The sequence below is a fragment of the Monodelphis domestica genome, chromosome 3, assembly GCF_027887165.1.
Source record: "Monodelphis domestica isolate mMonDom1 chromosome 3, mMonDom1.pri, whole genome shotgun sequence".
In the NCBI taxonomy this organism is placed as follows: domain Eukaryota; kingdom Metazoa; phylum Chordata; class Mammalia; order Didelphimorphia; family Didelphidae; genus Monodelphis; species Monodelphis domestica.
Window position 1 is genome coordinate 271,352,726 of NC_077229.1, and position 13,524 is coordinate 271,366,249.

General features: G+C 38.3%; 1 protein-coding gene across 1 annotated transcript in view; it reads left to right on the forward strand.

The window, feature by feature from the left end:
• Positions 1–13,524, forward strand: part of COLEC12 (collectin subfamily member 12) — a 242,615-nt gene that overhangs the window by 15,301 nt on the left and 213,790 nt on the right. The window contains exon 2 of the mRNA XM_007487639.2: positions 12,635–12,685. Within this exon, the coding sequence (XP_007487701.1) occupies positions 12,635–12,685 (51 nt within the window). The remainder of the gene's footprint in view (positions 1–12,634; positions 12,686–13,524) is intronic.

Below are 13,524 nucleotides of genomic sequence, written 5' to 3' on the forward strand. Positions count from 1 at the left end.
AGTATCTGAGACCAGATTTGAACCAAGGTTCTCTTGGCTCCACGTCTGGTGCCATTTTGCTACCTAGTGGCCTCTCCGGTATTCATTCTTGATTGAACTATGAACTAAACAAAAGTGATTGGTCTCTTCCCTCCCAAGAACCTAGTCAACCAGGCCAAATTGAAACCATATCTGTATAATTAAAAAAACTTTTGAAATAGAAGAAATATGGGGCATTGACACAATCTCCAAACTGAGCCTGGGTCAAACATAGTTTTGGTTCAGCTCCTCCTGGATGGAAGACTATGGCAGCAGAGAGCCCTGACATTGCCATTCCCTTTCATGGGCTAGCAGCTTTCTGATTGGCAATGAAGCTACAGTAGGACCTCGTTTTATCGAACTCAACACTGCAAATAAAGGTATGCAAGATTGACAATCAAAAAATTAGAAGCAGAGAAATGCATAAATTTTTTTTAAATTTAATTATGCACTAATTCCAAGGCATTTTCCCCAGCAGGGTTAAATCTCCCAGAAGTTTGTCCAATCATATTCATTCTCAATCCAAGAAGCATTAGTGTGAGTCATTCGTTACTGAATATGGTTTGGGGCCAAACATTAGCTTTTGTGCAGAGTTCTTGCTTGTCTCCATCAGAGCAGTGCTTCTTTGATTCACTAACATCATTTAGTTCTTAATAATGGCCTCAAAATGCATGAGCAGAGATGATAGAAGCTCATATGAGCCTAAGAAGCCATAAAGTGCCTAGGTACTTTTTTCTATAATAAATATTTGTTAAATAAAGGGGTTTGCTATTTTGTGGAATTTAAATCTTATGCAAAGGGTCTTGGAATGTATTGGTTATTTAAAATGCAGTCCTACAGTATCACCTAGATTTCTTCCTTGTTGTCAGAGCAGCAATGTACTTTCAGACCAGCTATAACATAAAAAATTTAATTATCTCAGAGATCTTCTGGCTCATTTTTCTATCCCGGAAAGGAATTCTTCATACAGAGGCAGCATGGTTTGAGTGAAAGAAAGCTGGCTCTGAAATCAAAGAACCTGGCTTTCCTTCCTTCATTTGACTGTAAACTCCTTGAGGGCAGGAACTGTCTTTTTTTTTTCTTCTTTGTATCCCTGGTACTTGGCACCATACCTAGCATATAGTGAGTGCTTAATACAGATTTAATAAATTGAATTGAAAAGATAATTATGATGAACAAAGTAATCTAGATTCTAGTTTCAACTTGAGAGATGTCTTACTGGCTTTTTGTGGTCCACATACCTCTTCCCAGGCTATCGATCTAGTTTTTCTTCAGGCCCAGAATCCCTCTGCCTGATTATACATTTATATTTTCTTTCTAATATCAAACCTTTCTGCCCCCTCTAATAGTTTCTAATGGTCCTGGCCCCGCTTCTAGACTAAAAACTTTTTCCTTTTTCTCTGATCCAAATTAGTTTCTACTCAGATTCCCTCTTGATGATTATCTCTCATTTTCCCTAAAGAAATTCATCCTTGAGAAGAAAAACTGCAGGGAAAACATCTTAATTGTCCTCAAATATGTGAAGGGTTACCATTTGAAAAAGGAGTTAGACTCACTCAAGGGCAACTCCTAAGTACAGAACTTGAACCAATGGAGAAAAATTCAGAAGTAGAGAATATGTTTATTGTTTCGATTACCAAAAAAAATGTTTTTATTCACTCAAGCAAAACATAGCCTTTAGGCCTCTTCTTTAAGATGTTTCTTGATAAATTGATACAAATCTACAGTATGAAACAATAGTCATGGCTACTGAAGGCACAGTAATGAAAATCACCAATTTCCTTTGCATCATCAAATGGTTCAACATCAGACACAGATATAATTTTGTTAGTGGAAGTGATATTAAAGAATAACATTAAAAAGAACACATTAGCATGTGTTTTGTTACTGCATCCTAAGAACCATGGAATTTTTCCAATCTGACTCATCCTGAAACCTTCCATATGTGTTGTCTCCTCCATCAGAATGGGAGTTCCCTGAGAGCAGGGACTGTCTTATTTTTCTATTTGCATCCCCAGCACTTAGCAAGTGCCTCATACATACTAAGCACCTAATAAATGCTTTATTTATTCCTTCATTAGTTCATTCGTGTCTCCCAATGCCCCTATTTTTGGATGACATTTATGGTGATTGTACTACAGCCTGGAACCCTACAGGACCTTTTCCATGTGATCTATGATCACTCAGAAAAGATTGGTCTTAAAATCCAAAATGGAGGGTGGCGGCGGCATGGCGTAGATGAAGAATTTATTTTGTTCAGATTATTCAAAAGACATTTTGGTGGGCAGGCCCACTGTTTAGTCCATAGATAACAAATATCTTGGTTAAATAATGAACTGGTCCCAGAATGGAGTAGGGGAGAGAGGTTGGGCTCAATTATATTAAGGAGGTTTTTCAGCACTTTCCATAATCCCAAATTGCTACAAAATATCAGTATTCCCAAAATGGGTCAAGGTGGCTATGAATCATGGTGCACCATGATCTCAGAAGAAATAAAATTATAAGCTGTCCAAAGATCTATGGAAAGATATGTGCTTAGTGTAAGCAATCTGTAGCATGTTGCCCATGATGACTTTCACATGAGAAGTGTAAAAAAATATTTACTGAGGGTATTTTGGTCCTAAGGGGAAATAGGTGGCTTAGCTAACAAAGGAATCATCCTAGTCCTATAATGTAGCATATTCATAACATAGGAAAAGAGCCATAGGAAAGCCTCCAGCACCTTAAGAAAATATACCATAAGCAGAAACACTGAAGAAAAACAACTGCTTGATCACATGGGTCGAGGGGGATATGATTGGGGATATAGACTCTAAATGATCACCCTAGTGCAAACATCAACAGCATGGAAATAGGTTCTGATCAAGGACACATAAGGGGTGGGAGAGGGGAGAGAGGGAAAGAATATGATTCTTGTAACCAAGAAATAATGTTCTAAATTGACTAAAATTTAAAAAAAAAAGAAAATATACCATAAAGACAGCTAGGTCCTTGATCACATGGTTCAATGGCATAAGAGTTAAATTAATGTTGAATACTTTTAAGTATTATTTTTATAAAGTTTATTATATGACAGAAATAGAACCATGTGACTAAGTTTTCTACCTGCTCAAAATTCCCGCTCCACCAAAGCTGCCCACAGGAAGGAAAAGAACCAGCCACAGAACTCCACACAATTTATATCCTATCTACGTCAGCACATAATGACAGGAAGTGAGTGAGGTTCTGGGAATCATAGTTTTTTCCTGGGGATTATAGTTTTTAGGGTCACAAACTGCAATTTCACAATGAAGATATGATTGGGGATGCAGACTCTGAGCCTCTTATTGCAAATATTAACAATATGGAAATAGGTCTTGATCAATGATACATGTAAAACTCAGTTGAATTACTCATTGGCTATAGGAGGGGGGAGGAAGGAGGGAAGGGAAAGAACATGAATCATGTAACCATGGAAAAATATTCTAAATTAATTAATTAAATAATTTTTTAAAAAGATAGATATACAGTAGATAGAGCATTGGGCCTGGAATCAGGAAGACCTGAATTCAAATGTATCCTCAGATATTTATGTGCGTTCTTGGGCAAATCACATAACCTCTGTTTGCCTCAATTTCCTCAACTATAAAATTGGGATAATAACTATAAAATGAATAATAACTCTAAAAAATAAATAAATAATGATAAATAAACCTACATCCCAGGGTTGTTGTGAGGATCAAATGAGATAATATATCATCATATTATATTATCTGATTTAGTGGTTAGTGGTGGAGGAAAAAAGGGAGAGCACCCCTTTCCCTCAGCCCTTCCAAGCTAAGGGAACCATCTTTGTACTTTGTAGCCAGCAAGAAGGAAGAAGGAAGATTTGGCCCATTAGTGCTTTTTTGTATACATAGCCAATTAAAAAGCTTTCTATCATCACATTGTAAATTGACAAATAATCACAGAATGCTGACCAAACTCTGAAATGGGGGTCTTCTATCCTGCTTTTTTTTTGCAACAAACTACCCATAATTGAAAGACTAGGCCCCCACGGGCCAATTGCCAGCTATTTTTCTGACTCTTTTTGCTTTGAATCAATCTATCTAAATGTTCTCAAGCTTTTCTGAACTCATTATATTTTTAAAATATTATGGTGCAGAATATGACATTACATTCATGTACCTCAATGTAAAAATTAAAATTAAATCTCAATAATAAAAATGTTATATTTTAGGAGATTTATTAATGATCGTTAGAAATAAAGGAATAAAAGAGGATACAAAATAAAGACCACGTGCCATTTGCTGATCAGCCTGTTGAAAATTGCACTTATCCCCATCGAGCCAAGACGCCAAAGAGGACTTGAACTTGTTTGGGGTTTGAGGTTGTGACTGTTTTGTAAGTGCAAAATTGCTTAAATCACTTTAATTGGGCACTGATTCAAGGACCTGTTGTAAGTTTATTTTTCCTTTACTTAAAATTTTTATAAAAAAGACTTTGATAGTCTATATTATTTGATATTTTTTATTTTTCTTGCCAATTCATTCATATACCTTATAACTCAGCCATGCATCCTTAAGTGACCCCTGTATTTTTTAATACTCTGTTCAGGGGGGATGTGTAATTATGCTAAAATTCAAAGTTTAAATTCTTTTTGGAAGTAATTTTAGGATAAGAAACATGCTACCTCTAGAATCCAGAAAGTGAACTATTTGGTGAAGGCACCATGAAGATGCCTCCATAGACCACATGCTGCACCAGAAGATCCAGAGTGAACTTTGGGATGTGGTGATTTGAACTGTGTGGGGTTGAATGCATTTGTTTTTGTATATATACTCTTATGCTGCAGGGAACTGTCCCCTAACTTGTTTTTTGTCAATGTGCCTAGCAATCATTGGTTTTGTTCTCTTTTCCTCTTATTCTCAAATTATTGTAATTTCAAAGTTGGTTATGTTTACAAGATCCTTTGGAGGGACTAGTTCTCTACAGATCTCAGGGGGAAATGTATAATTGAAAATCTATTACTCTAAAAAAGAACTACATTTCCCAGGAGCCCACTGACTTCCTGTCCTTATGTACTTTCTATAGATAGGGGATATTAGGCAGGGATGTGAAGGGTTCCACCCTCTCTCTTTGGCCCTGTCAGCGTGCATGGCAGTGGTGAGTGGGAATTTTGAAATGACTAATCAGCCATGGCCATGTGGTCTTTATTTTGTATTATTTTATTCTTTGATTTCTGATGACCATTAATAAAGCCTTTAAAATATAACATTTTAATATTTGAAATCTAATTTTAATTTTTACAATAATTTGTTTAGTTGTATTATAATTAATCAGCATTTTGTTGCTAGTTTATAATTAAATTTCTAATAATTAGTTTTCTGAAAGTATAATGGGCTGCTTGTGAGATAGTGAGTTCCCTTTTACCATCAGAGGTTGAATGAGGGATGTTGTTCATGGAACATATGGGGAGGGAATGAAGGACCCCCAAGAACCCTACTATTCATACTCTCGGGTACTAGAAGTCTACACAGATCATTTCTTTTTCTCTGGCAGAGCTAGAGAGATGACAGTTTTTGCTTTCTTCAACATGTTCATTGTTCAGTCATTTCAGTCCCATCTAACTCTTCATGACCCCATTTGGGGTTTTCTTGGCAAAGATGATAGAGGGGTTTGCCATTACCTTCTCCATCTCACTTTACAGATAAAGAAACTGAGGCAGGGTCACACAGTTTGTAAGTATTGGAGGCCAGGTTTGAACTCAAATCTTCTGGACTCTAGGCTCAACACTCTACCATCTAACTACCATCAATATTTAATTTAATATTTTAATTTCTAATATAATAAATATCTATCAATGTTGATAAACAAAAGCTCATTGTTGGGTTCTTGATCAGTTTTCAGAGTATTAGAGCAGGCAGCTAAGGGGCTCAGTAGATTGAGAGCCAGGTAGGCCCTGAGTTCAAATCTAACCTCAGATATTTCCTAGTCATGTGACTTGACCTCAGTTGCTTAGCCCTTATCACTCTTCTGCCTCAGAACCAATATTAGCATTTTTGATTCTAAGACAGAAGGTAAGGATTTTAGGGAAAGAGCAAAAAGAGTGTTAAGGGGTTCTGAGACTACAACATTTGAACATGGATGTATTAGGGGATCTTTAATCTCACTGGCACAGGTACTCCAATTACCCAAGACCATAACACCAACCTCATCCTATGTAATTCTTGTTCTTGTTTTCCCTTAAGTTCTCATGCTTTGAGATCCTTCTTTTAATTTTTTTAGTATCTTGAGGACTACCGGTGGACTGCTTGGTCTATCTTGCTTTGCACCAGTTTGTTTTCTAAAAAGCAAAATGGGCTGCTTGTGAGGTAATGAGCTCCCTTTCACTAAAAGTGTTCCAGCAGAGGTTGAATAATTATTGGCAAGGGATGCTCTAAAGAGGTTCCTGGAAGATAAGAAAATCTTTGCCTCTCATTCATGTCACATGATTGGAGCTTCTAATTTCACTTACTCCTCCTCTCATAGTCAGGTCTGTCTTCATCAGTAATGTGCTGCACTCTGTTTATAGCCACCGTAAGTTGTCAGTAGGCCTTTATTAAGCATCAGCGATGTGCCAGGCATTATGCTAAGCCCAATACAAGGAAAAGCAAGAGTTGTCCCTGTGCTCCAAGGACTTATTCACAGTCTAATGGGGAAACAACATGCAAACAAGATATATGCAGCCCAAGCTGGAGATAATGGAGGGGAGCATTAGCATTAAGGGGAATGTATCAAGTCTTTCTGTAATTCTTTATTTTTTTATAATTATAATTTTTCCAAGATCATGGTTTGCAGGCATTTGACAGGAAAAATATCACTGTTGAAGAGATAGGCTTCCATGACAGCAAGCCACTGTTTTGGGGATCACTTACCGTGCTAAACCAAAAAAAGAATCAAAGCATGCCTGCTAATGCAGCAGACAACCTGCATTTAAATATTTAAAAGTGAGGAACAGAGAAAGGGGATTGGGTAGAAGTAGCAGAGATGCTCCTGAGTCTAGAGATTGCCTCCAAAAATCATCTCGCCATTTTAATTTATTCTTTCTGGAATCTAGAACTCTCTGAATTCCACAAACCTAGTGAAAGAAGCTCTACTTGAACTTGCATTACTATGCAAAAGCAAAACTCGAAGAATAAATCAGCAGTAGAATTCTGTTCAACATACCATATCGCATGATCTCGAGACAGCTTGGCTCTGTGCCAGTTACCAAGGAAAGCTGGGGGGAAAAATCAGATTTCAAAACAGTCCAGCAAAATACAGCATACCCCATAGGTATTAAAACTCTGAAATGCATCTGCCAAAGCCAAAAACTAGGTTCTCCTTGATATAAATCTTAAATTAAACACTTTTTATTGTTATTTAATATGTTAAGGTCACCTCTTCCCTGCAGACAAGTTGCTGTAAAAGACAGGAATCAAGTTAGGGCAACTTTAGTCTCTGGGTCTTAAATCTCAGCCCAATCCTTATTTGTTTAGGAATCTAGTACTTGGTTGGGCTCTGAATGTGTCAAAGACAGTACTGGAAAAGTGGCAGGCTGCTCAGGAGACCTGTCTGAAAAGGGTATCAAGTTAGATGTTGTTCCCATAGGGAAAATATTAAGTTTGGGTCTGAGAAGTCAGAAGGGAGATTTTGAAAGGAGTCTGGCACTCTCCTGTTGGTCCATGACATCCACTAAAATGGTTTTTGTTGTTCAGTCATTTCAGACTCTTTGAGATTTTCTTGGAACAGATGCTAGAGTGGTTTGCCATTTTCTTCTCCAGCTCATTTTATAGTTGAGGAAACTGAGGCACACGTGGTTAAGTGACTTGACCAGGGTCATATGACTATTGAGTGTCTGAGACCAGATTTGAACTCATGAAGATTGGTCTTCCTAATTCCAAGCCCACTGCTCTATCCACTGAACCACTTAGCTGCTCCACAAAGATGGTTAGGGATGCACTTAGATTTTCACTTCATGTTTTGAGAAAAATGCTAGGAGATACTATAAGATTGTGTTTTACTGAGAGTCAAACATGATCAAAACCATGTGAGTCTTGGAAAAGCTACTGTATACCTGCCATACAATTTTTTATGAAAGACAAATTTATTTTATTTAAAGCCCTTACCTTTTGTCTTGGAATCAATACTGTGTATTGGTTCCAAGTCAGAAGAGTGGTAAGGGCTAGGCAATGGGGGTTAAGTGACTTGCCCAGCCAGGGTCACCCAGCTGGGAAGTATCTGAGGCCAGATTTGAACCTGGGACCTCCCATCTCTAGGCTTGGCTCTCAAACCATTGAGCCAGCCATCTACCCTTTGAAAGACAATTTAAAATCACTTATCTTGTGCCAATATGCTGCTTTATTTCACAATTCCCTACCTCAATTCCCTGATTCTCTGTGTGCCTCCCTCTATCTCCCGGGCTTTTATTTGAATGGTCTGTTTGTGCCAGGAGCCGCCACTTGGCATTTGGGTGTAGGCACCTGGACAGGAGCAGCAGACACAGGTGCCAGGACATTCTCACCCCATTGAACACTGCGTAACAGACATGAGGGTGAGTGACTGGGTCATCTGTCCCATGGGCAGACAGGGTTTTTCATTCAGTCACAGAGCCACCTGAGCCTCTTACCAATTCACCCAACAGGAACTATTAGCCAAAATGGATAGGAAGGTTACCATTCTTCTTGTCAACAAACTTTCCACATAGACCAAAGATTCCGGGGGGCCATGTGGCAGAAGCACCAGTTCCCTCCCATACTCAGGATATCCTCACGCACACCCTGAGCTCCTTTACTTCCTCATAGTGAGCTAAGACTGGGGAAAGACCGAGCCACAGAAAAGGTCTGGGAAAGGTGCTCCAGACTTCAGGCTCATTCTTAAGGAGAATTCTCTCACAATAATTGAACATCCCAAGTTTACCGTCTCATTCATCTGGGTATTTTAGACAAGTATTGGGCTTTTGGGAGAAAGCGGTCATGATTTTCCAAATGGGTTACACCGTCAAAATTATTTATTAATTGCCTATTCTCTGTCAGGCGTTAGACTAAGCTCTGGCTCATTGAAGATGGTGCATTTTTCAATAAATAATTTATCTTCATAGATTCATTCTCAGATCACAAAGGAATCCAGTGGAAATAAAGAGCAAATTAGTGGATGACAGCAATTGAGTAACAGTATATTTGGGAGGTCAGTCAAGATCAGATATAATGATGGTGATGAATAATCATTTTCTTAGAGGCCCCAAGAATGGCTTAGATATGGTAGGACAGGGCTTCATTTTCATCTGAAAGCAGCAAAGCCTGCCCTGGTAAATACTGACTGCACAACCACACCTAATTTAAACTTTAATGGGAAGTCTTGAAGTTCAACCCTCTTAGAACAGGGAGGCAACAGTCCACTGGAATGCTAAGCATTTGTATTTATCTGTATGTAGGAGGAGGATTGGAGGATTTTAAGGAGATAGCTAGCTCAGCCTACATAAATTTTAACTCTCCGTTATTTCTATGTTTGTCTCCAACTTTTTTCTGATTAAGTGACCAAAGAATTCCACGCAACAAATAAATTACCTGTGCTTCTCTGGTTTGTGATATGCTTTCACTGAATAACCAGAGCAATATAAGGAAAAAAATACTGGACTTGAAGTCAAATGACCTTTTCCCACCCTTGTGTATTCACATACAATGAAGCCATTGCTCTGCATATTTGTGTTCTTTCTGCTACCATACTTCACCTTTCTAGTCAGTCCTTCATACAGCTGCAAAAATTAATTTTCTAAATGGTACAGGCTTACTAGTCATTTCACTAATTTGCTCAAAAATATTCAGTGGCTCCCTATTACCTTTCAGATAAAATGGAATTCCTTAACCCTGGCTTAAGGTCCTCTCAATTCTGGCTCCAATCTTCCCTCCAACCTTATTTCACATTGCCCTCCTCCACTCACTTAACATTCCTGGCAGATTGGATGACTAGTTGTTTCAGGATCTTGTCCTGCTGTTTCATGCCTTTATTCATTGATAGAGGTTCTACCCTATGCCTGGAATAGATTCCTTCTTTATCTGTCTTTTGAAATCTTTCTTTTCCTTCAAAGCTCAGCTTACCATGTCGCCTCCTCAATAAAATTTCCATAGCACCCCAGATCAGTGGTGCCGGATACAAATAGAAACTCAAACCAAATTGGGCCACTACTCTGTGCATAAGGATCTTTGCTGACCTGTAGTGGCTTAGTTTTAGAAGATATTATCTATATTTTATTGTATTTTTATTTACTTTGTCAAATATTTCCCAATTATATTTCACTCTGGCTCAGGTCACATTAAGGAGTGTTGTGGGATACTTTTAGCCTTCAAGCTGTGTATTTGACTCCTATCCTAGATGAAGTTAAAATTTTAATCATTTTCATATTTTCTTAGTAGCCTAGGTTTCTTCATTGTCCCTGGTATTATAATTGGGTTCATGTAGAATCCCCACTATGCAGTAATTTTGGGTGGAACTGTTTCATTTTTTAAAAACTTGTGTAACTCCAGAGCCTAGAATATTGCTTTCTCACAATTCATAAATGTTTTCTGGTTTAATTTCTTGTTGAAATCCACAGGACCATCCCTAATCCTTGCACGTAAAGGCTATCCTCTCTCTCTCTCTCTCTCTCTCTCTCTCTCTCTCTCTCTCTCTCTCTCTCTCTCTCTCTCTCTCTCTCTCTCTTCCTCTCTCACTCTCTCTTCTCTCTTTCTCTCTCTCTCTCTCTCTCTCTCTCTCTCTCTCTCTCTCTCTCTCTCTCTCTCTCTCTCTGTCTCTCATTCCTCAAGTCTTTCTTGCTGCTCTTTAATTTCTTCTTTACACCATTCTAATTTGTATTATAATTATTTCCACACATATCTTATTTATCTAATAGAATGTAAGCTACTTTTGAGGAAAGAGCCTGGCACTGTCCTTTTCCATCTTTATATCCCTGTCTGGTAGGGGCAGCTAGGTAGTATAAGGGGGGGAAAGGGGTTAATTATAAAAAGGTTTGACTAGATTATATTTAAATATAGGGTCACCATGAATTTAATTTATTCCAAAGAGATTTATTTACAATTTATTTACAAAATATAGAAAGAGTGAAGTAAGAAAATCAGAGAAAGGATAGGGGAAGATATCTAGCCTAAGCACTAAGTATTTTACTCCAGGCCCCTGGCTCAACCCGTGCAGGGAGAGTTAGTTGCAGCTGGCCTCAGCAAAGCCAAGGACCTGGGGAAAACTCTCTCAAGAGGTATTTCTTCTGAGGCTGGTTTCTTCAGAAAATATCCAGGAAAGGAGTCAGCCTTTTCACTCACCACATGTCAGTCCAAAAGGAAGATATTTAAGAACAGCCTCACCAGGAACAGGGTCTCAGGTCCAGTCAGGACATTCTTCTTCAGCTGAAGATCTCAGATGATTCTCCCACAAATCTCAGATGATTCTCCAAAGGAAGTTGTAACTCCCTTTTAAAGACACTTTCTTTTGTGTCACTTCCTATATCTTCACTTAATTTTACATCTACCAATCACAGTTGAAGCTTTAATTTCTGATTCGTCACCCACTATTGCACATGTGTATCACAGACCTCCCCCACTCAAGTATGAATAGGGTGTTTACACCTTTGTTGATTAAATCTAAAAATGGACAGATCTCCCCACAACTTTAAGTAGGGTATTTACACTTTTGGTGATTAAATCTAAAAATGGGCAGGGGAATTAATTTAATTTTCACAATCAGGGGAGAGTTAAATTGAATCTTCACAGTAGTAAAGTAGATAGAGCATGGCTTGAAATCAGGAAGACTCTTTTTAATGAATCCAAATCCAGCCTAAGACATTTGCTTGCTGGGTGACCCTGAGCAAGTCACTTAACTTTGTTTGTCTCAGTTTTCTCATCTGTTCAAGGAGCTGCAAAAGGAAATAGCAAACCATTCCACTATCTTTTCCAAGAAAACCTCAAATAGGTTCACAAAGAGTCAGGTACAACTGAACAACAACAACAATAAAACAATCTGGTACAATGTTTTACACATAGTTGGAACTTAAATATTTGTTGAATTGATAGAAAGATTCAGCTTTGCCATTTGCTTGTTGCATAATTGTTAATCACTTAACCTCTGAGCCTGTTTCTGCATCTCTAAAATGGGAATAGAAACTACTTCACTTTCAGAGTTGTTATGAAGAAAGTTGTCAAAGAAAGTGCCAGAAACGTGGCAGGCTACTCAGGAGACTAATCTAAAAAAGCTATCTGGGTTATCATTCTATCTATCCAGCTCTATTATATATTAAATTACATAAATGTAAACTATTGATATTATCTCTAGACATTAGTAATTAGACTTGAAGCTCCCCATCCTAGGGAAGGAGATTAAGAAAGCTGTCAACAATCATCCTCCAACATCTACTGGAATTCATATTAGGTGCACAAGACATGAAAGTACACTTGGGAAATATGGTCTGAATTCACCCATGTTCAGCATATTTGAAGGGAAGAATGTCCATAAGATAAGTTATATGAAAATATCCTAACCTCTTAGGCAAATACTTCCTGAACAACAATTCAGTTCCAGTACTATTTTCCAGGACTAACATATCAATCGTCTACTTTTTGTTTCCATGTAGACGATTTTGCAGAAGAGGAGGAGGTGCAGTCCTTCGGTTACAAGAGGTTTGGTAAGTAATGAATACCGACTCATCTTCCTTATGCATTGTTGCTGAGATAGGGTAACGAACTGTAAAATAATCAGAACCAAGATTAGTGCTGGGCATGTACTAGCACAGACTGTCCGATGGAATCGGTTCTAGGGGTCTGTTTTATATTGCAATTAACAATGGCATGTCCATCAGTGCCTAATGTAATTGGACCTCATGCCAGTGGTTGAGCCATTGTGATGTAAGTTCAATGGAGATGCATCTTGTGGGAGAAATGCATTTTTCCCGGAGAGTAAACCTGTAACCACTGTAAAACCCATTAGAGATAGGAGCAACTGGATAAAGAGGTAGGATGAGGGAACCTCCAAGGGGCTACCCATTGAATATGCAACTGACATTTCTGATTGACATTGCTAGGTGAAGAAGAATAAAATAAGACATGTAAACTTTTCACAAGACAGAGGTTAAACACACAAGATTTCTTGTTTCAGCTGTTAAGAGAACGTCTGTATTTCCCTTCTGTGACCAGCTACTCATTTCCCACTCACCCACCCCCAACCCCACCATTATCTCAGTTAACATCAGCATATCAGTGGTATGCTTGTTCAGGTTTCTTGATCAGGAAACAAACTGGAAGCCATGAGTCAATAGCCATGGCAGTGTTTTAAATGAGTAAAAACAAAAGATAGCACAACACAACACAAAACCACTGCAGGATTTGAAAGGAAGTATAAGGGAAACAAGTTCCTTTTGTCAGATGGTTTCTATGGTTTAAGGTGGAGAGCATGTGGAGGAAAGTGAGACCTAGACAGAGAGGGGAGAGAGGGAGGGAGGGAACTTGGACAGAGAGAGACATATAG